Source organism: Antedon mediterranea, chromosome 5 (assembly GCF_964355755.1).
Source record: "Antedon mediterranea chromosome 5, ecAntMedi1.1, whole genome shotgun sequence".
In the NCBI taxonomy this organism is placed as follows: Eukaryota; Metazoa; Echinodermata; class Crinoidea; order Comatulida; family Antedonidae; genus Antedon; species Antedon mediterranea.
The window spans coordinates 11,417,253-11,442,880 of NC_092674.1; the positions used below are offsets into that span (position 1 = coordinate 11,417,253).

A 25,628-nucleotide genomic window follows, 5' to 3' on the forward strand; every position below is an offset into this window, starting at 1 on the left:
AATGTTAAAATTAAGATAAATATGACTCATATAATTTGGCGTTTAAGAGCCATTGTCTGTAAGAATCAAAGAAATATCAAAAATAGTGGCAGACTCAAAAAATGGATTTCTTTCAAATTTTGCACATGGCTATATATGTATTGAGAGAAATCAAATATGAAGTATTTTTTATTTCACACACATATTTCCATGGCAACGGCCAAATTTGTGTTTTTGACCAATTTTGTCCTTTTTAAAGTTTTTTTAAAATGGATATTGGTACTACTTTGATGAACGATATTTTTGTTTTGTTCATTTAATTATAAAAAATAGTTAGTGTATGCATATTAACAATGCATTGTGTACCTGTTTCATATTTTTTTAAAATTTTTGATTTCATACTTTGGGAGATACCATTTATTTAGAAAGAGGTGTTTTTCATTTTTTTTAAATTGTTAAATGCAACTAAACTTCACTTCACCATAACGCCCAAAGTGGTGTATTTTTTTAGCTGATTTATTACAAATAGGTAGTTCTAATGTTTAATAATTGATTTCTAAAATAAAATACTGGGGTAATTTAAAAATCTACAAGCAGTGTTGCGAGAAACATAGGCATTTTTATAAAAAAAAACATGGTATATTAGTAAAAACATTTTATTTTCTTTGATTATCTGATTTTAAACTCATTGGTCAGAAAAATTCGTTTTATATAGTTCTAGTTGTGTTGTGAGAAAAAAAATCAATATTTTTAATTATAGATTCTGTAATTCCCAGTTTTAATGTCATTTTATAGGTTATATCCTCTGAAAATTTGAATAAATTATCAGATCGTTGTCTTTGCAACAGATTACTCCTCTCTTATTTTGAAGCTCCTCTTTCATTTTTTTACTTCTTTTATTTGCTAACCAAAGCAGATCCCACATGCCCATCCACCACCACTTTCGACTAACACCAGCACCCCCCCCTACCCCGACAATAAACACAAAAAGATAAACTGCAACACTTTTGTCGATCATCCACTATAGAGTGTCAAATGCATGCATTCAAGCATCACCCACACTGCCGCTACTATCGCCCCAACCAATAGACGGATTCAAACTCCTCCATCTCACCCCCTCCCCTTTCTCCAAGCCCCCACCCACCCCAAGTTAAAAATTGCAATGCAAAAGATAGGACATCAAGTTAAGTTTTTAGACCCTCGCCTCCAACCCCCTAACTATTTCAAACTCCTGGATCCACCACCTTCCCCTCCCCAAAATTGAACCAATCAAAAGTCAATGATATACTCAGGTATGTTAATGCTACTTAACAAATATTGAAGTCCTGATGTGAAATTTCATTTCATTTAAGGTCAGCATATAAAATATCAAACTTTATAAAAATATTGGTTTTAAATTCTATATTTTTTTACTGTGATGGTTGGATTCAGTATTAATTATTAATTGATAATTATCTGATAATTATTTAATTTCCCTTAGTTATGCATAGCAACAGTTACTATGGTAACTAAAATTGAGAAATTCTTTAGATTTTTCATAGTGTACTTATCTTATACAAATTTAAATTTGTAGATTATTAGCAGGCATGCCTTATTTGTATTTTCAAATTACCGTTTCACAAGGCGGTCGACATATTCGTAAGGACTTTCTTCTGTGATTATTTTTATTCATGAAAACCCCATATTTTATTTACAGCGGGCACCTCCCGTAAGCGGTCACCTCCCTTAACGGACGCTCTTTGAAAAGCCTGTTTGTTCTTCCTATCTAATTAGTGCATTTGGTACCTACCGTAATCGGCCACGTCCCGTAAGCAGCTGCGGGCACCTTTTTAAACTAAAAATGAGATTTTTTGTATGATAAATGACCTCCCATAAGCGGTCACCCGAAAAATGTGATACTTATTGCATGGACCTATGAATTAGAGGTCCATGTTTATTGTATTTCTTTATAGGCCTATATTAGCTTTATTTCGAAGCGGTTTTAAAAACATTACTGTGAAGAGATGAGAAAACTACACAGATTTTGACCGACCATTTTTCATATGATAAAAGCTTTTAAAATTTGTCTGAAAATGCTAAAAAATACTAAGCCATCTGATTATAAATAATAATACAATTAGCTGGAAAATTGAGAGGCTCGTTTCGTTAAGAATATCGTGCATAGCCATAATACGTGATTTTGGCCCTTTATCTGCAGAACCTCCCGTAAGGGGTCACCGCCCGTAAGCGGCCACTTTTCCAGGTCCCGAGCGTGGCCACTTATGGGAAGTTCAACTGTATTTAAAAAATCAATTAGCCTTAGTTACGCATAGAAACAGATTCTAAGATAACATAAATGTATTAATACATTTGACCCAACAAATGACCCTTTCACAAGGTCAGACATTTTCTGGGATTCAGTAGATAAGTAAATTTGGGAAAAAGTAGTAGAGCTATGTAATCAATTGTTTGTAGTCATGAAACCCCATATTAAAAATATTGTACTTAGTTACGTATAGAAACAGTTGCTACAATACACTATAGGTAAAATGTTGATGTAATTTGACCTCAATATGTAAAATATAATTTTTTTTTATGAAAACTCCATATTTTATTTTAACAAAATTATCCTTAGTTACGTAAACAGGTTTAAGATAAAACTAAAGGTCAATTTTTTACCTTTATTCAGATTTGTCAAGACTTTCTTTCTGAGATTATTAGGATTGACTCAGTATTTAAAATAAATTTGGCAAAAAGTAGAAAGGTAAAACTATGTAGAAAAAATGTTTTGTATTTATGAAAAACCCCTTATTTAAAAAATATTTTCGCATAGAAACAGTTACTGTGGTAAAATGTTGACCTCATTTGACCTCAAAATGAATGAATTTACAAGGTCAAGTTTGTCATCACTTTAAGATTATTAGAATGCAGTAGAAGTAAAATTGAGAAAAATTACAAATGCCATCAATTCTTTGTATTCACAAAAACACAATTTTTTATATTTAAAGGGGGATTCTGGGTTTAAAATTGCTTTTAAATATCGTTTATTTATTAAATAAAAAATATTATAACAATATAGACATTTCAGAATGAAGAAGTAATAACGAGAAATTTAAAAAATTAAATTTCATATACATTTTAGGGTAAATTCATGGAAAGTCTGTTTTTTAGCAGCTTAGGGAAGCTCATTAATATTCATGAGATATTCACAAAATCACGTCACCAGTGGATTCCAAACTCGCGACGTCATGTACGTTGTGTTTGTCAACTAATTTACATCTCTCTCCCCTGTCAAACGACGACCACCATTGTGATCATTGTGAAATACATTTTTTTGTAGATTTTCTAAGCTAGGCCTAAAGTGTAATAATAACAGTAGTAGCATATATTTATTTGACATTTAATGAAATACAAAATTTAGTACAGATACGGAGTCATAAATTATACTATTTTTATACCTCTATAGTACAGATCGTATTATCGGCTTCACGTACAATACTACTCTGAATACAGATCACTCCGGCCGCGCTTCACTCCGGCCGCGCTTCAAATCCGGCCGCGATTCATTCCGGCCGCGATTCATTCCGGCCGCAGCTATGGAGCGCCCAATGAGTCTTTTACAACCGAGACACGTTTTTTGTAGAGAATCAAAATAAACATTTGTAATAATACAGTATATTTTTTCTCTTTCAGGATCACAACAACATCGCAAGTGTTTTAAATTAGGTCTAATGCTAGAACAAAATAATTTATGTGTTTTATCCAATGTAATAGGCTAGTATATTAATTGTAATGTGATTAATTAATGTAATTTATTGCAATGTACCCTATATGTCATATTATTTTTATCATATATAAATTAAAATATAAAATCATTGTAAATTGGACTGTACAAAAATGATATATTAATTCTTGATACAATTCCAGGTAACATTAATTAGACGGATATTTGATTATTTGAAATAAATTAATTAATATTGTAAATATTGTTATTAACTATAATTAGTAAGTATGGGTACTGGCAAGATAAAGTGTTATAAAAATAAGGGTTTTAACTAATTTTTAATGTTAATAAATGTAAAGCTATAAAAATAAATGTACATAGAAAGAAATTAAATATTGTTATTCAAGCATTAATTAGACGGGTATTTGATTATTATTTTATTATTGAATTTAATTAAGTTAAGTTTAGTTTGAAAGAAAAAGCAGTTCCAACTTCTTTGAATGTTATTGTTAATGAAACAAGTAAAATTGTTGCTAATAAATATTCAACTAGTTCCATTTAAATTCACCAAGAATTTGTTATAACACTGAACAGTATAGAAAACGTAGATATGGGCGCTCCATACTAACGGCCCCTTTGCACAGGAAGTCGAATTGAATAGCGGCCGGAGTGCATAACATCGCGCTAAACTGATACGGCGGCCGGAGTGAAGCGCGGCCGGAGTGATCGGCTACCTACTACTCTAGGCCTAGCCTAATAATAATATGGGCGAGAGCCATTCTGACTAGGGATTCCATGCCACGATGGCTACGTTAAAACAATGGGGCCCATGGGCCTAGCTAGCCTACTACTAGACGATTGGCCCATAAATAAATAACAAAACCCATCCTATCAACCAAACTCCTAAACAATCTAAACCTAAAACATTCTACAAAATCGGTTGTAAATATTGAAGCAAAACAAGGTCCGATCGCCGTCCACACGTATGGTGTCCCGATCGTCTAAGTAGGCCTAAAATAAATAGGTTTAGTTTACTCTCCAAAAAAGCGGATACTCATGCATCAAGCAAGTAGACCAGGTAGTAGGAAGGAGACCTAGCCGATCCGGCCCAGTTAAAAATTGAGCTAGCTAGTGTAGTAGACCCTATGTGAATTGATACTACCAGGCCTTTTACTATAGGCTGCACTACACAAATATTCCAACTCTCTCATTCGAGCTATATTATCTATACCATTCCGGTAGGTCGAGTCGACCTTCAATCAAATACTGTACATCGTTCATGTTGTGATTATAGACGGGGTATACTCGACCCGACCAGTTTGGTATTGTTGTATCTGCTTATCACGTGACGATGCCAGGCATGGGCAGCAGAGAGAGCACGTGTATCGTCGTCTCGCTCGATCCTCAGCAGGAATGTACAGTATACGTTACGCTTCATTGATTTTGATTTTTCCCTAAGTCGGTGCGAAAATCGGCAAACGTAAAGTGCAAACATATCTAATTTTTCACTGTTTTGATGAATTTTCATAAAAAATTGACTTTATAAATGGGAAGACTTACTAAAATTACATCAGGTAAGTATAATTTTACAAAAGTAATTGATATGGTTTATGATAACGAGTCGTCGGAAGATGGACCATTTCACGAATTTCCTATTTTGTAACCACAGTGTGATTTTGCCGTAGCTGCACTTGTAATCTGGCCTGATTTCACAGCCTTCGTTCTGCTTTACTGGACGCTTATATAAATTGAAACTTTTACCGTTCAAGAGACAAACAAATATATTTTACATTTTTTACTATTCATTTTAAACCCGGAACCCCCTTTAAAACAAAATTACTTTTCTTAGTTACACATAGAAATGGTTGCTAAGGTAACACTAAAGGTAAAAAATGAAAATTGTTGATAATTTTTATGAACTATCTTGTAAATTTTGATTAAACATTAATAGTTGTAGTAAAGTGGGGACCTGTCCTGTTTTGCATTCTGACCACTTTTGACCTCAAATGACCTATTTACAAGGTCAGATTTTGTTTCGAGGTCTTTCTATATCTCTTTACACAAAATAGATGTAAAAATTTATAAAAACCATCGACGCAATTATTTTCCATCAACTAAATATTTCAATGCAAAATAATGTTTTTCTGGCAATTAATTGAAATAAACCTGGCAACACATTCTCCTATTTAATTTTTTTTACTATTCGTATGACTCTAGTAACATTATGACAAGCCACATATACATTTTATTATTGGATTAGCCATATTTAAATTGTGTTTCATGTGTTTTGTTTGTTGATATTTTGTTTGTATTTTTTTGTATTTTTTGTATTTTCCTGGCAACACAAAACCTATGTACGAAATTTACCCCAGTGTTTTTTTTGTGGTTGTTGTTGACAAACCTATTGAATATCAAATTACAAAACCTCATTAATATAAAAACACCACTTTGGAAGTTATAGGTACGTTTATGGGGTGTACTTTTATAAAAAAAATATTTTTTAAAAACACCCCTTTTTAAAATAGTGGTATCAACCAAACTCCATTTTTGTAATTTTTTTTTTTTCTACATTAAATGGAACTCAATACATGCTGTTTACACTGCTATAAACAAAAACTGTATACTGTAAGTATTTTTGGTTAAAATAAGTATTCAAGTTTGTACTTTTTCACTATAGAAAATCTTTGAAAAATGGCAAAAACATCAAAATTTGGATAATTGACCGTTGTCATGGCAACGGAAGCTAAAAATTAAAATGAATGTTGTAGATATGCTTTTTTTTAAATGTCTATTCATGGTAAAAATTTGAGAGAATCCATATTTTTACATCTGCCACCAAATCTTTGATTTTTACAGACAATGGCTCTTACAGTAAATGTGTAAACAGGTGAAAATGCAAATTACAGGTAGGCCTATGCGTTATAAAGCGAGGAAGAGAAAATCATACGTTGCTGATTTTGTTTATTAAGCCTCTGAGCCACATTTTCAACCATGGAGCAAAAGACTCACTATTTTCATTACATTTCGTTAACCTTCTGATTATTGCAGTTAGGCTTAAATTGCCTTTTTAAGATATTAAAATAATAGTATTACGATTATAGGTAACAAAAACACCAACTCAAAAGCGAAATGGCTTCTTGAAGAATAATGTAATATAATAACTAGATAGGCCTATCGCATTTTGATAATATTTTCATTTTTCGTTAAAACATATCCACATGTTCTAATTGCTTATAGCAAATAGCGTCAGAAAGATTAAAAAAGGGCGTGACTACACAAAGCTTACTAGTTGATGTGAAACGTTCAAATACATTATTGGTATCTTAAGTGCCAATATCGTCAGAATAAGATACGAGGAAATAAACATTATGAGGATGGTAAGCTTATGCTTTGGAAAACTCTACTGTACTATACTCTAGATAAGCATTTGACTATAAAGATTTGCAAACGCAGTGCCGACGTAGATATAAGATTATCCACATTATGGTGTGACTAATGTAATAATCGCTGATTTTAACTGCAGATTTACGGAAATGGGTCAAACTCATTAAGATATATGCCACACTCAATTGTACATAGATTCTGGTATTATTGAAAGTAAAGTTGACGTTATAAGTAGGCCTGGAAGTCGTTGGCACCATGTTGGAAGTAAAACTGAAATGATGTAGTGTGTGCCTTGAAGGTTTACCGATTCTCTCTCAAATCACGTCAGATAGCAATCGCATTACTGGTACCTGAATTCCAATTAAACATCAGTCATTATTACACGATGATTTACGTTTTAATCTTACTATTTGTTGTGATTGGTTTAACCAGATCATTAGCATAGTATATGCCAAAGTCCTGACACTGATTTGTTGAAGAACTTTACATGTTTTAGTAAAAGCCACAGAAGGTAATTGTATACTATAGTTTAATTTCTGGACTTAAATACAATTTTCTTTCAATCTTTCTGGCAAAATGCTACTAGTGGAAAAACACTCAATAATACTTTCTCCGATTTATGTGGTGTTTGCAACATTGGATCAAAAGTAACATTTGGGTTAATAGGGTAACCCGTTAAAAAATTAATAAAAGACTACTCCTTCCACAAATTAGATCCAGTATTTAGTTCGAAATCTTAGTAAACCAATAAATAAATTGGCACTTATGGCGTTTCATACGTATAATACTTGAGCTCACAATTTTTGCATTTTTCAGACAAACATCAAACGACGACTGGTGGACTAACATGAAAAAAAAAAAAAATACAGACTTGGGACAAGAGTCTAGATACAGTATAGTACAGTTTTGTCATTCGATCGTATGTATTACAGTATTGTGATACAGAGTTTAATTAAAGGGTCTTCTTAAATGTGATCTGTAAGACTGCGCCCCTCTCCATCCCATTTATGATATCTCTCAATTTTGCCACTGCCACAATTTGAGAAATAACTAGGTTCATGTTCTATTGAACACGTCTCTGTGTATAACCTTTTCTAGACTTGCCCCAAGTCTGTATTTATTGTCTTTTTTTTAATTTATTTGTTTTTATTTCGACCGCGATTTTTGTCTGAAAGTATCAAGTAATACACGTATGAAACGCCATATGTGCAAAAATATTTATATTTTTACAAAACTCCGTCTGGAGCCCAGACTAAACCTTTTCAGTCGTGGCTGATGATGTAGCATTTTGTAAACCAAATAAATAAAAACAGAAACATATTTGATTTAATAAAATTTAATTTCAATTTTCAAAAGATTAAAAAACACATTTATTATCTAAAATTTCCACTATTTTAGTTACCAAAACTGACATTAACATGTTTCTAACTGATAATCCTAAAACATTATTCTGTTTCTATAATCTTTGGTGGACAACTTTTCACTACATTTTAACATTGTTAGAATACATTATATAATTTGTCCAGTATCATAGGGAAATATAGTGTCATATATCATATGTGACACCACCTGTATCACAGTCCATAAGCTTATTGATACAAGTGTCGCATGCAATACATATGTTACACTGTATTTCAGAATTAGCATATCATATGATACTGGACAGATAATCTCATGTGGAGATGCAGTACAGAAAATTAGTGAATTAAAGGACATAATATTACTCACAGTTTATAAAAACACCATTAAAAAGAAGACTTTTTTACATGATTAAAATTTAAAATACTGATTTTAAAATGTTAAAAAAAGTTGAAAATAGAATACAGAGAGCATCAGATTTTTGACAACAGTGTTTTCATAAGTAAGTCAATCAAATGGATTTTGAATGAATGCCTCAAGGCTCCATATTAAATTGGTAGCTCTTAAAATGATAAAGTGAAGTGCTGAACCTAGCTCTTGTATCGCAATGTTTTAATTTAGAGGAACCCGTGCCGGCTGACTGACCCCTGTATATATGATATAATACTATCTGTTCAAAAACTGTGCCAACAAGCAAAATGAGTATAGCCTAGACAAGCCTTAACCTACTGTAAATTCTAGTTTAATACCTGTTCCTAATAGAGGTTTCAAATAGTTAACGGACGGTATAGGAAATAGCACAATGGTGAGGTTCGTTGGGTTGGTTGCTGGGGGTGAGGTTAGGTTCGATGAAGGCCTTAAAAACAGCCTTAGGCTGGGTACATAATATACTAATACAGTACAAAGAAATCATAATGTGCACTTTCATAATATGCAAAGCAGCACAACTATATTACACAGCTATTGCTGTATGTAATCATTTAATAATCTTTTAGACATTTCATATTGTACCAGATTCCTGTGAACTATAATCACTTGTGTCATCCATCATTTCCATGTTGACAATAGCAACCACCTGTCTCATTAAACATGTCTCATTAAAATGGGTCAATGCTTGCTCAAATTCTCTTTCTAAAGTAGATAAAAAAAAGTACAAATTTCAATACACATTTTGTATTATTTTATTTTATTTTCAATCTTTCTACATAAAAAAAAACACATAAGTATAACAGGGGAGTAGTGGAAAAGCAAAAGTAATAAAACTGTCATCTTGTGATGTGCTTAACCAGCCCCTGTCAACTAGGACGATACAATAAAACCGAGATTTAATCAATTTAGAAAAATAGATAGAAAAATATGCTATAATAAAAAATTTATTTGAATGAGACTTCTAGATTTAAACAAAAGTACACAAATTTAATTTAACCCGATTTACAAGTGAACAACATTTTGTAATTTCAATACACATTTTGTTTTAAAGGGGACTTCTAGATAAAAATAAGTACACATTTAAAAGTGCATTTCGAATTTTCAATCACATACATAAATTTTGTACAGAATTCGAAATGCATTATACAATGCACTATGCCATATATACATTTTCCAAAATGTTTTATCCGACCACACTTTACACATGAATCTGGGTTCAGTGTGAATGTTAACCATGAAGAAGAGTACTGCATTGAAAACACCAGTTGAAAAAACTTTGTACCTAATGTAGCACTTAAAAAACAATGGTCTGAACATTTCCCACATGGTCTGAATAACTTACCATACAATTCTGACATAGGCAAGATTTGTAGTATGCTTTGGTGTCTTTCATTTGATGATAACATGGAGCTATACAGTGTTTCAAGATACTAAGAAAAAAAAAGTATTTAAATTAATATCTCATCTTCCACGGACATTTTAAATCTTACTCAGGTTTGTCATATGTGTTTAAATGACTTCTATCTACATTGAACTAGGGTTGTAGTGTAGGAAAAAAAAAAAACTTGGAGAAATGAAATCTGGAGACTTAAAACATGGCCAAAACCCATAGAGGTTTAAAAAAAAAGGAATGAATGAAATTTGCACATCTAATCTAACAATATGCTGATGTGCCTAAGTGCAGTGGCAAAGCAATCGGTGCCTTGCAGTAGAACATGAACAGTAAATTTATTCATTATTGAAATGTTTTTTTGTATATTCAAAACAATTGGGAGAAATTGAACCTTTAGCAGGAGTTAGCAGATCACTCAAGGTCTGCAAAGTTGTATAGAATCTATATACTACTTGCAGTGAACTTGAAACCCAGCATGTAATACAAGTCTGGTGTGGTAAGAGATGGTCAGCATTATTTTTTAATAAAGATAAATAAACCATAAAATAAATTAAATTATACACACCGATATCATGCGTCCTTGGCAACCTCTGTAGCATTTACAAATTATCAAACAGGATGAACTGATAGTGGAATTGGCTTGAAGATTGCATACATAAACCTACACATTAAATTTAATAAAGATATTAAAATGTTCACTACATTAATTCATTATAAAGATATCATCGATAAAAATGAAAACATTTAAAAAACAAGCAACAATTGAATATGATTAAAAACTCAGAAGCTGAGCCAAATACTTTTCAACATGCAGAGAGACGGAGGGTGAACTATTAAATATTTCAGCCCATATTAAAGATAAATGATGACGATGAGGAAATCTGTGAGAATGAGAAACAGTTTCCCAACCGAGATTCGAACACAGAATCTTCCCGACCATTCAACCACTGGAGCTTTCACAGTATTGTTCAAATTTCTGGCATGGTCTGTTGTAAAGTGTGGACATTGCAAAACAAGCAAATTACATAAGTACATAAACACAGAGGTTTGGTGTTGTTTAGAGACCAATACAACATAGAAATAAGTGAACAAAATACTTACAGTGTCAAATATCTTATATAAAATATACAGAAATCCTGCATTGAATCTTGTAAGAAGATTGTTCACTTGTAGAATAATACAGCCACCATTGGAAACATACTGTGGATGAATCAATATTGCAGCGACATTAATAGTTTTTTTGTTTTGATGCGATTATTATCAAGACATTTATTTATTTCCTTCAAATATGGCCCTAGGCCAAAATAAAATATTTTAAACAAGTTAATGAGAAAGATGATCCTTTCTACAATTGAATGCAGAATAAGGAAACTGAAAATGATGTCAATATTTTTAGTATATAACAGTTAGTGAATTAACGCTGATATTTGAACATTTTATAACTTTAATATATTAAATAAATATGTTAAGGGTATAACATGTTCAAATATCAGCGTAACAAGCATTATTAATGTAAAGTTTAGTTTAAGTGCAAGTTTAAATTATCCTATCATACTAGGTAAAAAAAGACTCATAAAACATTCCAATACAGTTTCGTCAAACCACTCAACTTGACTTCTTAGTTGTTTTATCAATCTATTTTGCCTAGTATATACACTGAAACCATATGAAATTCTTTTATTTTTCATTATCCTATCATATTTTCATAAAATAAAAATCACTAAAAAACATACTAAATTATACCTTAAGTGCTGTCAAAATACTGGAAACTAACTCCATCTTAGTTCCTTTGTCATAGCCTTCTGTCTGATGGCCAACAAGACTAAAGACTCCATGAACCCTGTATGTTAAACAAAAGTATTATTATATGGCCAACTAAAAATGGCTTAATTCTCTAATTTTTTATGTGTAAGCGGAGGTCCATGAGTTGTTTAGAGAGCGCTACCCCTCGATATGCAGTAATGTTTAATAAAATTTTGATTGCGTTACGAAGAATAATAGGTTTGTGATATGAAATGGCAGGCATTTTTTACGCCATCGTGGATTTGAGGAAGACCGCAGTAAATTTGCAACGGTACACCTCTTAATTATTTTTCCTAAGGGTCTACATAGGCTAACAAAAAAACTTGTGTGTGCTTAGTGTGTAGAGAGGTGGCAATGGGACACCTTAACGAAGATCTTTTTGGCACTTTGGGCCTCCGATCAGACAAACCATTATTAACTAAATACTAATAGTATTAATGCTCCAAATGTCTAAAAGTGCTTTTCTATATAAAGCTGCATTTTAGATGTTACCTTTTTTGGACAGCCAGTATTGAGAGTTGTGTATCTATAGATAATGTGCAATGTGTAGATAGGTTGTCAAAAACGTCGTTTTAGAGAGAATAGCATTTTTTGTAGTAATTATTGCTTCATATCTCTGCAAAACCTGAATGCTTACTTATTATATGTCTGTTGTAGCTGGTTGGTGATACTGCAATCAAGGCCTGTCTTTTCTTCTTTTGCCAGCTCTGTTATTGCACATCTAGAAATCTAAATATGTAAAATGATGTTGGTAAAGTGTTCCATGAATCTAACACCACTATTCAAAGGACATCCCTATTCAGAGGACACTCTTGTGAAACAAGGCGTAGTAATGTATGTATAACACTAAAAAGAGATTTTTGTTTAAAAAAGTTTATTTTAAATTTAATTTTTTTAAAGGTGGGGGTGTAGAAATGATCTGTATGGTCAACAAATATTTGTGGCTAAAATACAATGCCTTATTATTACCATGACACAACCATGTTCTTCTAATATCTTTAACACAGGATTTGGTTCTTCAGAACTAGATGAGCAGTTACAGATAATTGTCTGTGAATCTTGTGAAATCTATAGTTAAAAAAAGAATATTGGGTCAATTGGTGTGCATAATGTTACTGGTATTGGTCCTGGGAGAACAATCATAAATCATACTGATAAAGTGAGTCAAATGGCCGAACGGTTGTTATCCATCAGACAATAGGCCAAGACAAAGGAACTAGGATGGAGTTAGTTTCCAGTATTTTAACAACACTAAAGAGCCAACTATATCGACATAGGTTTGAGGCTGACTCGCTTCTAGTTCTGGTGGTGGAGTCTTCTTCTCAGATAAGGACTATAAACCATAGGTCCAGTGTACACAGTTTATCTGTGTGCACTTTGAAGAACCATATTACATTTCGAGTAGGGGGGTTACTCCGGTGACCTGGTTCACAAAATAACCCCTGGGGGATTATCACCTGATGATTGAACAGTGATTAATTTACCATTGGCCTAAAGACATAAATGATAAATAATCAAAATAATAAATGAAGTCACACAGTGTAGAGAATTAAATAATAGTCCAACAGCACTTTTGCAGACATTAGGTAAAAAGAACTTTTAAAGTGAGTGAAGTGTGCCGTGAGTGAGAAATTATTTTTGTCACGTGAAGGGAAAGTATAAAATCACTTTGTAAAGATATCATACTATTGTAAAACTGTACGTACCCCAGAAAGAGACTTTAAAGCAGATTCAATGTAGGATACAATATCAGGTGTCACTTTACATTCTTCGCTCAATGTTTCTGTTAACTGTGAAATACAGATAATATTTCATAACATTCATGGTAATAATACATTGTAATATTATTATCTTTAGCAATGACTTTATTGTTAAATGGGTATGAAATTATAAAGTGCAAAAACTAAAAAGTTCTGTAAAAAACAATGAAAAATTAAGATATTTTGTCATTTTTGTATACTTAATTGTTACTGTTTCATTTTTATCAACTTTTTAGTGGAGGTTTTCATCTCTGTCGATTGATTTAAAATAAATAATAAAAAAAAAAAAAAGAAAAAGGAGAAAATGAAAGTCAATGTTGTCACACAAACCTATGTGGGGATTTGTTGCTAACCAGTGTTCAAACCAATAAATTCTGACAGTCGAGTTTCTGTATTTTCAATATAGTAAAAGCTATAGAAACTGGCAAGAATAAATGAAAATCAAAGACTAAACTGACAAAAATAAATGGGTCTTAAGCCATTCTTTAAAAATTCAAGAACTTTAATCACAAATAAAAAATGTAAGCGAGTTCCACTACATCTTCGCAGCAACTATAAATTATAGTGCCAATTTTTCTGGAGACTTAGTACATTTTTATAAACCCACTTCAAAATAATAATTTGAGAGATTCTGAACTGGATTGCCGAGACCTGACTTGGCAAATCATTATTCTATTTTTCAAACGTTACCTTTGAATTGGCATGTGCATCTATCCAGTGGCTTATGACATGACTGGAACAGAATGGAGAGTTAAGCAATTTCTGTATCTCTTTACCACACGTTTCCTTCCAGTTACAGACATTATTCTCGCATAACTCTCTTGTGTTCTAAAAAAAATTCATCAATATTCTATTTGTTGATAACATTCAAAGATATATTTGTTTTAGAATATTTCTTGGTGCAAAGTTTGATAATAGACAGAGCTTTAAGCTCTGTCTACTATCAAACTACAGTACCATATTTGGGCAAATCACACTTTTTTTGTCAAACTAGTTTGATAGTGTAGAAAAAGTTTTAGACAAGTCTTAGGACCCTAGGATCAATAGCCAGGCATCTTTACCACCAAGGTACAACTTCACGCCCATATACTTTCATAATTACTGTACTGATCTTCACACTATTTTTGTTCAAATATCACTTTAAAAAAGTCTTGTTTCACCTGAAGTTCCAAAACTGTTGGTTCATCAACAAGCTGCATTTCTAATTGGGATATTTCTTGTTTCAATCCCAACATCTTTTGGTGCCATGACAACTGCTGCTTTTGCATTCTCTCATTAAACGTTCCCTGAAGTCGTTGTTGCAGTGTTTTGCTATACATACACGATTTGACATTTGAACTCTATGAATTAAAATTGAATTTCATAAACATTTTTATGGTTAACTTGCAGGATGTTACAGGACAATGCATGTAAAATGGCACATATTTCCCTAGATCATGACATAATTGATGGTAATTTGCACATACTCTCTAGATGCAGACCTGGTGTATGCAATGATACTCTCATTTGTATTCAAACAACATAAAACAATCATAATATATGTGTGGGAATATGTGCCATAAAACTTGGCTTACATTGTCACAAGATTGAATGCAAAGAAGAAGTGCAGACCAAAGTACATTCCAATGAGGCTATCTGTGTGCGACCTCTTTTAGGTTGTCCATAATATGAAAAGGATATGAAAAAAAATTTGCCGAACAAGCTTTTCACTAATTAACAATACCTCACATAATTATATCTCAAAGTATACATCATACTACATATACTATATTTTTTTCTATGACCTAGCAATAGTCAAGAAAAATTAAAAAAACGTCATATTAAAAGTAAAAATATAACATAATATAATAATTTCCATTTTAAAGATGTATTGTCCCCAAAAAACATGAAAAATGAAGATTAATAAAAAACAGACTTTGACCATTTCGCAGTTTTAATAAAATGTTTTCACTTGTAAAAAGACTATTATAAATGGTTACTTACATTCAATTTGACTATTTTTTGCTTTAAATTACTTTTTTTCCAGGTTTTTTTTTCCATCCAATTTTTGGTCAAAGTGAATAACTATTTTGTGACATTAAAATGGCATTCAACAAAAACATAAACAAAAAATTATATATTTTTAGGGGAATAATATATCTTTAAGTATAATAATTACCGTTACTAGATTATTTTTTACAATCTTCTTTTTTCTTTGCAACATCTGTATTTGACATTTTTCAACAAAGAGTTCAGTACAGCAGTCTCTGACATCCTCTGCATACTCTTCGTCGCTGTCGGTCATGTTCTCATACAAGTTTATATTGTTTGTTATCGCTTCTACTTGATGGTCTTTGAAGAACTTGCAGCAGTCGATTAACTTTTGGATAAATGATGGCGGCAGTGATGGAAATAGAGGACGGTCTGGAGAAGCAGAAGCTAAATACGAAGATGGTGGATTAATTTGAGATCAATTGTTTCTTAATGCTGTTCAACAAAATGTATTTTTTAGTTTTCGACAGCTAAACGTGGCATATATGGCTAAAAATGCAGTGGATATGTTCACCGCAACGCGAAATAAAAAAAATATAATATCACAAATTATTGAAGAATTTCCTTTAAATGGTATTCATTTAGATAGGGAAATGATTTATATCATAATATATACTATTTTGCTATTGGTAAACATACAGGTTGGGGTTGGGAGTGAAAGATGGCTTGTAGCTGAATACATTATCTTTAATAATATGGAATTAAGTATCAAGGTAGGTAATGGCTGACTGAAAACATACCGCATCACCAAGGTAGTTCGGAATACTTCAGGATATAATTACGCATTTCTGCAGCCTACACATCTCTACATTTTTTAGTAGAATATTAATAAACAAAATTATTCATTTTACTCCAGTAAGTTAGTTCATCTAAGTAAAATATTCATAACTAGAGGGTACTCCGAGAGTACAAACCTCCGCCTACTGTAAAATTCCCCTACATAAAATGCCCCCTGAATATTTTTTTTTTACATTTTTTTTTATTAGTTCTAAGTGTAAATATGTTAACTGCACACTACAAAGTTGTGGATGACAGTGTGGTGTAATGGTTATGTATCCAGCCTCTCACAGTTGAGATCGCTGGTTCAAGTCCCACTGAGGGTTTTTTTTTTTTTTTTTTTATTTCTTTTTTTTTTTTGGTGGACCTTGATCTTTGACCCTGACCCTTCAAAATGTAACCACAATTATATGATGTGTCATTGATCATTGTGGCTAAGTTTGGTGAGAATCGGATCAAAACTGTGGTCTCTAGGCAGTAAAATAGTTTTTTGTTAGTTGTGACCTTGACCTATGACCTTTCCCCCTCAAATTCGAACTCGTCCGAGCTTTTTGGGCATAGATCATTGTGTCCAAATTTGGTTAGAATCGGATACAAACTGTGGCCTCCAGGCTGTTCACAGACACACACACAAACACACAAACATACAGGGGTGAAAACATAACCTCCTTGGCGGAGGTAATAAAAGAGGTTTCTTACAGAATGCTTGTAAGAGGACAGGAAAGTATTGGTCCAGCCAACTTCGTCCTTTGTAATTCAAGCAAATGACGTACACTTCAGAATTGCCAGCTTTGCTTGTTGATGGTTTGAAAACATGTACCTTGGGAAAGCAAATCAGATATTCAAGTAAATAAATATATGAGTATTTAAAACTCAAACTTGTTAGATAAAAAACTATTGCAAAAGGTATTTTCCACAATGATTGAAAAATATGTAATTTAAATGGTACCGAGTATCAGGATCATCTAGCATTTCTGCTCTCAATCAGTGGCTGCTTTTGTGTTTTTTTTTTGCTAACAAGATGAGTATAGATTATTTTAATTATTATTTTTAATCTTCTATTTTTAGGCTCTACAGCTCACTATGTCGGTCGGTTAGTAAACACTAACTTGAGCACGCGACTGCAGCCATGTGTATGGCCTTGTTTACTTTATTTGTTTACAGGTAATATTAAATACATGTTATATTTGCTTGTCATGTACTTTTCTAGTTTCTAATTATTTGCAACTATGACTTTTGTTTGCGTTTTACTTATCGAGTAAAGTCAACACTCCAAATACTGCTCCAAATGCTGGGCTAATAATTATGTCTGGTGTTCATTATTCTAAATGTGTTTTTAATTGCAAAATAGAATTTGGGACCATTTGGTCTGGTATTGGGAGAGATCCCAGTTTCCAGAAAGTCTGGTATTTCAAGATTTGACTGTGTTCATTATTACAACAATACTCACCTCCTTGAAACTACAATTCAGTAAAAACATCAGGTTAGCTGTACATGACTCAAACATAGTAAACATCTTGATAACAAATGAACCACCCTCAGAAAGAATATAGAGGGCGGTAATCATCTCGGAATAATGAAGCTGGGAAACGAAGGTTTCTTGCTCACCTGGATCATTCTGACAATTAATACTGCCATCTGCTGTTACCTTTATTAGTAATTGATTAAAAATAAGTTGTTACTCTTACTTTTACTACCAAAAAAAAAAAACATTTTGAGAAAGCAATATGGAATTGTATAGAAATAATGAATGTTTATGAGTGCAATAGGGCAAATAATGAGGTAAAAGGTGGTTATATTTTCAAAGTGAAATAGAACATTTCATCTTGCACCAAATGAAATTAACTCAATTCTGATATCTTGCCACAAATAAATTGTGAATTAGTTTACCAAATGTATTTCATCCATTTCTGCTATCTGAGTACGGGTGAGCAGACCTTCTAAGTTTTCTCTCTGCATCAAATCTCCGCTATCATCCACACCGAAGAACCAATTTGGTAAAGTCTCCTGAATAAACCTATCATCGGCTATCATACATCCTAGACTGTTTCCTTCGTAGTAAGGATTCAACGTGGTGCCAACCCAACGCCACTGCAAGTACGTATAATCAGGGCGACTTTTGCAAAAGTGGTTAAGACTGGTGATGAACGCCCCAGGGGCTTCACAGAGATGGACAGAATTGAGAAATCCTGAAGTGTGTACAGTGTTTGGGATTACAGGATAGAATGTCAAAATCTCGTGGAACTTACACCAGGCCTGTGTGCACAGTTCTACATGATAGTTACGTCGTAGATGATGCATGGTTTTACCTCCACAGTGTAAAGATGTTGTGTGTGAGTGCCATTGGCGGATTTCTTTATCACTGAGAGAATTTTTAACATCGTTCAGTTCTGTTTTAAGTTGAAGTAAATCACTGTTTACCTCCTGTGGTAGAAAAGAAAAAATGATTCAACAGAATGATTAAAAAGCCATTATCTCCAGTTAAAGTGTCATTCCTCTACTGAAGGTGAATACAGAATTTTGAAATAGAATATAGGGCATAAAAATGGAATATCGATTAAGCAAATCAAAGTGAATGACAAACGGAAATGACACTGCCATGTAGTGTGCTTTGTATCAGCAAAACGATCATACCGTTTCTGCAAGTAAACAAGCGTGTTCTGTGTTGGAACATGCCCATCGTTTGATCGTTCAAGAACTTTGTGTTTTGATTTGCGCTTTCAATGCAAACGTCAAGGAAAACCGGCATTGAAGCCTTGCACTTTCAATATAATTTATTTACTCATAAAATTTAGGGTCTGTGCGTCCCAACCACACGCTTTGGTCCGCCACTGTACTATACTGTATGAAAACATTTTAAAAATGACTCATGGTAAAAGTACAGATACTACATTACTGAAACAAAAAGCGAATAACAAAAATAAAACAATTACCTGAATTTTACCTTCAGCAAACATATCAGAGGGGTGGGGTAAAATACATGGGTTTTCGTCTTCAAAAGAAAACTTTTTTTCAAACTGGGCAGACGCAGCTAAATTTACACGATCAGAGAAGATCTTTGATGGGGAAGGGTGGTGATTATAACGTGGGCGTTTGGCCTTGTTCTTGACATGATGGCGGTAATGAAATGGTTCACTCCTAGGCCTAGTAGTAGAATAATGATTAACCTCTGTCATGATTTTGTTGTCATATCTTGTCAAATAAAATCTAAAAAAATAACGAAGTTACTTATTAGTATTACTATGCCGTGATTTGATGCTGTTTTATTCGATTAGGAACTTCTTTTGACTTTGATCAACAAACAAATCTTTTACATTTTATTGGTGACAAAAAATGAAAACTTATTTACTTAACGTTTGAAATTCTATGTTGTAAATTAAATAATTACACTAATTGAAAATAACAGTAGGACTACTCTACTCAACAAAAATTCCAAATCAAATATGCCAAATTTGAATTGTTATGGATTGCTACATTCAGCTTTCTGCTGCATCTCTGTTGTGACTGTGAGGAGGCTAGGCCTACTAGTAGGAGGCTAGAGTACTTAGGCTAGCCAGTAGGTAGTACTAGCTAGGGTACTAGTAGTAGGCCTAGCTAGGGCCTACTCTCTAGTCTAGGTAGGCCTAGCTAGGAGGCCTAGCTAGGGCCTAGCCTACCTAGGCCTAGCTTTAGCTAGGAGGCCGAGGCCTTCTATAGTATAGGGAATGCTAGGCTAGGCCTACTAGGCTAGGCCAGGCCTCACTTTATTATCAACCTGATTAGGCCTATATAAAATAATGTTTTAAATATAATACCATAGTCTTCTACCATATAGGCCTAGGCTAGGCCTAGATACAGTAACACAGCTAGGAAGATCGGAAGATCAGGGAGTTAACAACTCCCTGGGAAGATCAACAACAAGCTAAGAGGGGAAAATCCCGTTGCGGCTGTTGTGCAGCGCAAGCGCAGTACAATTTGTTATTATAAGTAAACTGCGTTACTATGCGTTACATTTTCCTACAGTTGCGTCAGAAAAACAATCGTAGGCCTGATTTAAAAAAAGGCAACGGCCAAAGTCCATAATTGTCTGTCCAGGCATCTCAGACAAAAGGTTTTTGTTAAATTTATCATTATGATTTTGTCTTTCATATAGCCCAATGTGAAATTATTTTCCTGATGAATAGGCCTAATGAACCAAAAACAAATGTTTTACCGCTACAAATAGGCTACCGGCACACTACTAGTACTAGCCTAGGCCTTATATAGTAGGCCTACAACAAAATAATTTTATACAGAAATATAGATGTTGAGTAGAAAAGCAAACTATGACTTTTAGAAGAAACTTGCTAATTAATTTAAAGCTAACTATCTTCCAATATAACAAAAAAAGAAAGGATATTATAGAAAATGAAAAAAGAAATGTAGGCCTAATGGAGACTGGCACAGGAAGCTTAACAAGAGAAGACAATAGATGGTCAAGAGGCACATAGAACCAAAACCGAGAGAGGAAGATAAAAAAGGTGGAGAGATAAAACCACCAAATATGCTAAACAACCTGGACGAGAATTTCACATTACAGAAGTAAAAAAAAGACCCAGAAAGCATATACATTCGTATTTCTTGAAAGCAGCAGAAGTTATCATTGATCCACCAACAAGCGCATAAATCTGAAGTAAGGCAAAAGTCTTACAAATAGAAGGCAGGCAGCAACTGATGACAGTCAGTGCTAGATAAGTGGATATCTATAACTGACAAAGAAGGAGGTGTGATTTAGCGAACTAAAGTAAAGGCACACATCAAAGACTATGAATAAAATACAAGCATATGCTATCGATTCTAATCGTTTCAAATGGATTGTGTCTTACTTAGAATGAAGCAGTGTCGATTGGACAATGTAAATAATAAGCTTAGAAAATATTTTTTTTTTGCACAGAACATTCCTCCGACTTACTTAGCATCGCGTTTGGAACAATTTGGAAAATCGCTAAGGCAGATACGGGGCCAAACATTAATGCTCCAACCCATTCTTCTAAATGAATCTGGTGAAAATATAAAATGGAGATGGCACCCATAATGGGCTTCTGTAGAAGAGGCATATAAAGCTTGCCAAGAACGTATTCATTGTGACTGTAAACCATTTGTAATAATGGAAATTGTAAATGTTGAATCGGCGTAAATTTAGTTGCACTAAATTATGAATTCTAAAAAACGAATTTGGATAAATATACAAAATACACATGTCAGTAAGCCAAATAACTAATTGTTCAACTGTTAAAAATGATACCAAACACGACAATATTTGGAAAGTTTAAAAATGTGATCTTGTTTTGATATGTCCGTAAATATTAATTTAGTAGTAGTAGCCCATTATGTTCTTCCAAATGGCAGATTATAAACTGCGAATTCGGATCGGGTTCGCCCCTAATCTTTGTAAGTACCTTAAATCATGTATGCCAGACAGAACTCATAACTGTTGAATTCGCACGAATATAAACGCAACAATTAATCAATGCACTTGCATTGTGTGCCAGATTGGCGACAATTAGGTACAAGTAAAACTACTTGTTTTTTTTTGCATTAAAAAATGTTTCTCTTTTGAATTGCACTGCTCAAAAGGAAATGGGTATACTGATTTGAATTGGGCTCACATATCACTAGCACAATACAACTGCAATAACTCAATTAGAGTGCCGCGTTCGAGAACAAAACATAGCTGTTTATCCAGGTCGTCGATATTGCGCTTTAAACCACGGCATAACCATCTCAAAGCGCAGTGACAAATTCAACAATAGTTATTTCACAGTTATAAACAGACCAAAAGCCCAACCGTACGGTAGGCCTAACGTACCGCATATATAACCGTTGAGAAATAACTTATTTCCTTATAGGCTACCTACATTAAATTTAAAATGGGGACAGACGACGCTCTATCCGGGTTAATTTCATTAGGTGTAACGGTGGGTTTGTGTCTTGCTATCTACTATGTTATTCCTTTTGTTAAAACCAAAGACTACAAGGAAGGCGTGTGCACCGTGGTCGAGCACAATGTCACAATAATAAGTGATCCTGAATGTGAATGCTATGACGACTACAAGTTGTTTTGCAAAGAAGGAAACTATCCGTGTTTGATGATTACTGTATTAGTTCTTGATGCAGAGTTACAGAACAGAACTGCCATGCTGTACAAAAGTGATAAAGATTATGTTCAAGACAGTAAGGTAGGTGTCTCAGGTTAGATACAACAGTGATTTATTCCCCCTCACCACTTATGCCTAAACATTAAATGAAGATGGATATGGAAGGTTGATAGGTGTTAGAAGTTCCTTCGACCTAAGCATATTTTGAAATGGCACTTAAAAATATATAAGTCTCCAGGACCAGCCCTACCATGACTAGGGTTGACCTATAAGCAAATGTTGAAAATAAAGCTGCTATAGAGGTCCTAGGAAATTGCACTCGATGTTCTTTGAAATATGAAACGAAATAAAGTCTCAGGACCATCTCTACCATGGTAGGTGCTTACCTATAGAAAAATAGAGCTACCAGATCATCATAATTGCACATTTTGAAAATGGCCGTACCAATCCCTGAGGTTGGCCAAAATCATATCAATGCAAATTAAATAATTAATGATATTATAAAACAGATACGTTTAGATTTCAACTTCCTAGTTTTCTAATCAATAAAACAAACACAAGAAGATTTACAATCGTGCCAATGGAGAACAGGATAGTATATCCAGGGAGATGTAAAATAAATTTATTTATTTAGTCTGGTATATCCATGGTATATCTAAAACATCCCTTTCCTCATTTTAGTGTTCTTATCCAATATGCGACTCTTACGATCTTGGAAAAAAGAGGGAAACAGAAGAATACTCTGAATTTCGTGAAGAATACACAATTGTTGACAAAATGTTTGACTGTTTTTACGACGAGGAAAAGGATGAGGCAGTAATTGAGAGAAAGGTCACAAAAGCTCAAGCCATTGGAGCTTGTATTGGATTAGCACTCCTTGGATTAATTTCAGTATTGTTAATTGTATTTATTTTGTACCTCATTCATAAAAATTGTTAAATGTTTCAATATAATAATATTCTGTATAAAGTAATGGTAGTTCATAACGTTGTTGTTTTTTTCTTAGGCGGTGTGGCCGTCTATTTGTATACTCTGTAAATAACAATTTTATTTTGCATGGCAAAATTAATATGTTGATATAAAGTTCGCGGTACACCACGTGTATTAATATACTGTAATATAGTTCTTAAAAGACTGTTGAGTTTCTTGACGTTTCGATCAATATACTTACTTTAATCGTCCTCAGGAGTGAGAATGCAGAAAGTCCAGTAAGTTGGGATCAAACTTTATATCAACATACATAAAAGTCGACGTCATGATATATAATTACATATTTTCATATGAAAATTAAAGATTTATTTTGTTTACTGTTCATTTATAAGTTGATTACCTTGAGTTACGTTGAATTACCTTGAAATTAAGGCTAAAGCAAATTGCTTATTCGCCTCTCTGGAATTACAAATCTCTTACATACGGCTGAAACTTCTGGTGGTGGTTTTTCCAGTGTTCTTTCAAATTAGACTTAAATTGATTCAATGACTTTGACTCTACAACAACTCTCGGAAAAACGTTCCAATCGTTAACTACCCTTGCTCCAAAATTATTTGATTCCCATTTAGTTTTGACCCGCGGCTTTGATAGTTTGAAAAAATGACCTCTAGTATAATCAATATAATTGATGTTTAGTTTACTGATGATTAATTAGATGGATGTACACATTTTTCATTGTTGCTAAATTTTCCATTCATGTACAATGTTCCATTGTTGGTACTGTAGTATACATTTCATATTGTTAGTTTTTATTGTAAAGTTTTAAACATTGCTTTAGTCACACAAACTTCATGGTTAAACTTAATATTGTTTTCGTCTATCAACTAAGAACCAATTATTAACCACGGGACCTTATCACGTAGGCCTGTAGGCATAATATATGTTTATAAAGGATGACAAAATCAAAAGTCAATTTCACGGCCGATACAAAGTAAATAATTTGTTTGAACATCATTGTTCCCCTATAAAAAGTTTAATGAATGAATGCTTTTCAAGAATTTATTTAATTCATAAAAAACTTGAGAAATAATTCAAATGCCGTTTATATAAATATAATGGATAAACCACTGGAGCTGTAACTTCATGTTAACAAAGAATAATATTCCTATTGAATTCTTACTTATTTTTGTTTGAAACTAACAACAATAGAACTTAGGCTTACAAAAATCAGAAGATCTTCAATCCATCTTTTTTATCGGTCTAATTTATATAAACATGAACATCAGAAAATGTTAATACACTGCAGTTAAAATACATCATCAAACTTAAATGTTCGTGTATGCGTAGTTTCATTTTTAGGTAAGAAACTGTGTTTTGTTGTCTTTCGTTTCACGTGTGAACTATGTATCGGATGAATTAATTCTGTTTTCACAAAATGGTGTATAGCGCCCTCAATTGACCAAAATGTATAGCGCCCTCGCGTGACCAGATCAAGAGGAAAGTGCGCGATCTGCTCGCATTTTTATTTACAACCGTGTATGTGTCAAAGGTTATGGGCGGCCATTAGGGCCAAAATAGACAAACGTTGCCGTACTCAACAATTCCGCTCCGGTAAGCCAAACAAATGGCGTTAAAGACATGATTCCTTACGGTGGCCCACAACTGTCACGCACACTATAACACAGAATCACACAATTCCTTGATTGACAAACAAATATTGCCAGGACAAACATTGCCCCCTAAGGACAAATTGGCGTACAGTCTAACTAAATGTAAACGTTGAGGGCATCATGCAACCACTAAGAAATATACAGAGGGAAACGAAACATGAAACTTTTCTGCGAAACTTTTGATTGATTAGAGTCATCAACTCCGAGTAGTGTTCAAATTGTATGGCATCTCTCTACATAACCCATCTAAAATATATTGCACTTGATTTAGATTAATTTCCTCATTTTCGAGAG

The 25,628-nt window shown here is 33.2% G+C and overlaps 2 protein-coding genes across 2 annotated transcripts; one reads left to right on the forward strand and one right to left on the reverse strand.

Annotated features, from left to right (window-relative positions):
* Positions 1-8,436: 8,436 nt before the first annotated feature.
* LOC140049440 (cap-specific mRNA (nucleoside-2'-O-)-methyltransferase 2-like) lies at positions 8,437-20,479 on the reverse strand. Its single transcript, XM_072094321.1, has 16 exons — positions 20,413-20,479; positions 19,552-19,825; positions 18,509-19,042; positions 18,069-18,266; positions 17,318-17,438; positions 15,969-16,228; positions 14,971-15,150; positions 14,501-14,638; positions 13,757-13,840; positions 13,020-13,118; positions 12,688-12,779; positions 11,991-12,087; positions 11,349-11,447; positions 10,813-10,908; positions 10,197-10,284; positions 8,437-9,556 (listed from the first exon to the last, which is right to left on the reverse strand). The coding sequence occupies exons 2-16, from the start codon at positions 19,792-19,794 to the stop codon at positions 9,426-9,428; spliced, it is 2,460 nt and encodes an 819-aa protein (XP_071950422.1). The 5' UTR covers positions 19,795-19,825; positions 20,413-20,479; the 3' UTR covers positions 8,437-9,425.
* Positions 20,480-22,506: 2,027 nt separating this feature from the next.
* Positions 22,507-23,776, forward strand: LOC140048878 (uncharacterized). Its single transcript, XM_072093683.1, has 3 exons — positions 22,507-22,815; positions 23,416-23,625; positions 23,741-23,776. Exons 1-3 carry the CDS (start codon positions 22,507-22,509, stop codon positions 23,774-23,776), a joined length of 555 nt encoding a protein of 184 aa, XP_071949784.1.
* The last annotated feature ends 1,852 nt before the right edge of the window (positions 23,777-25,628 follow it).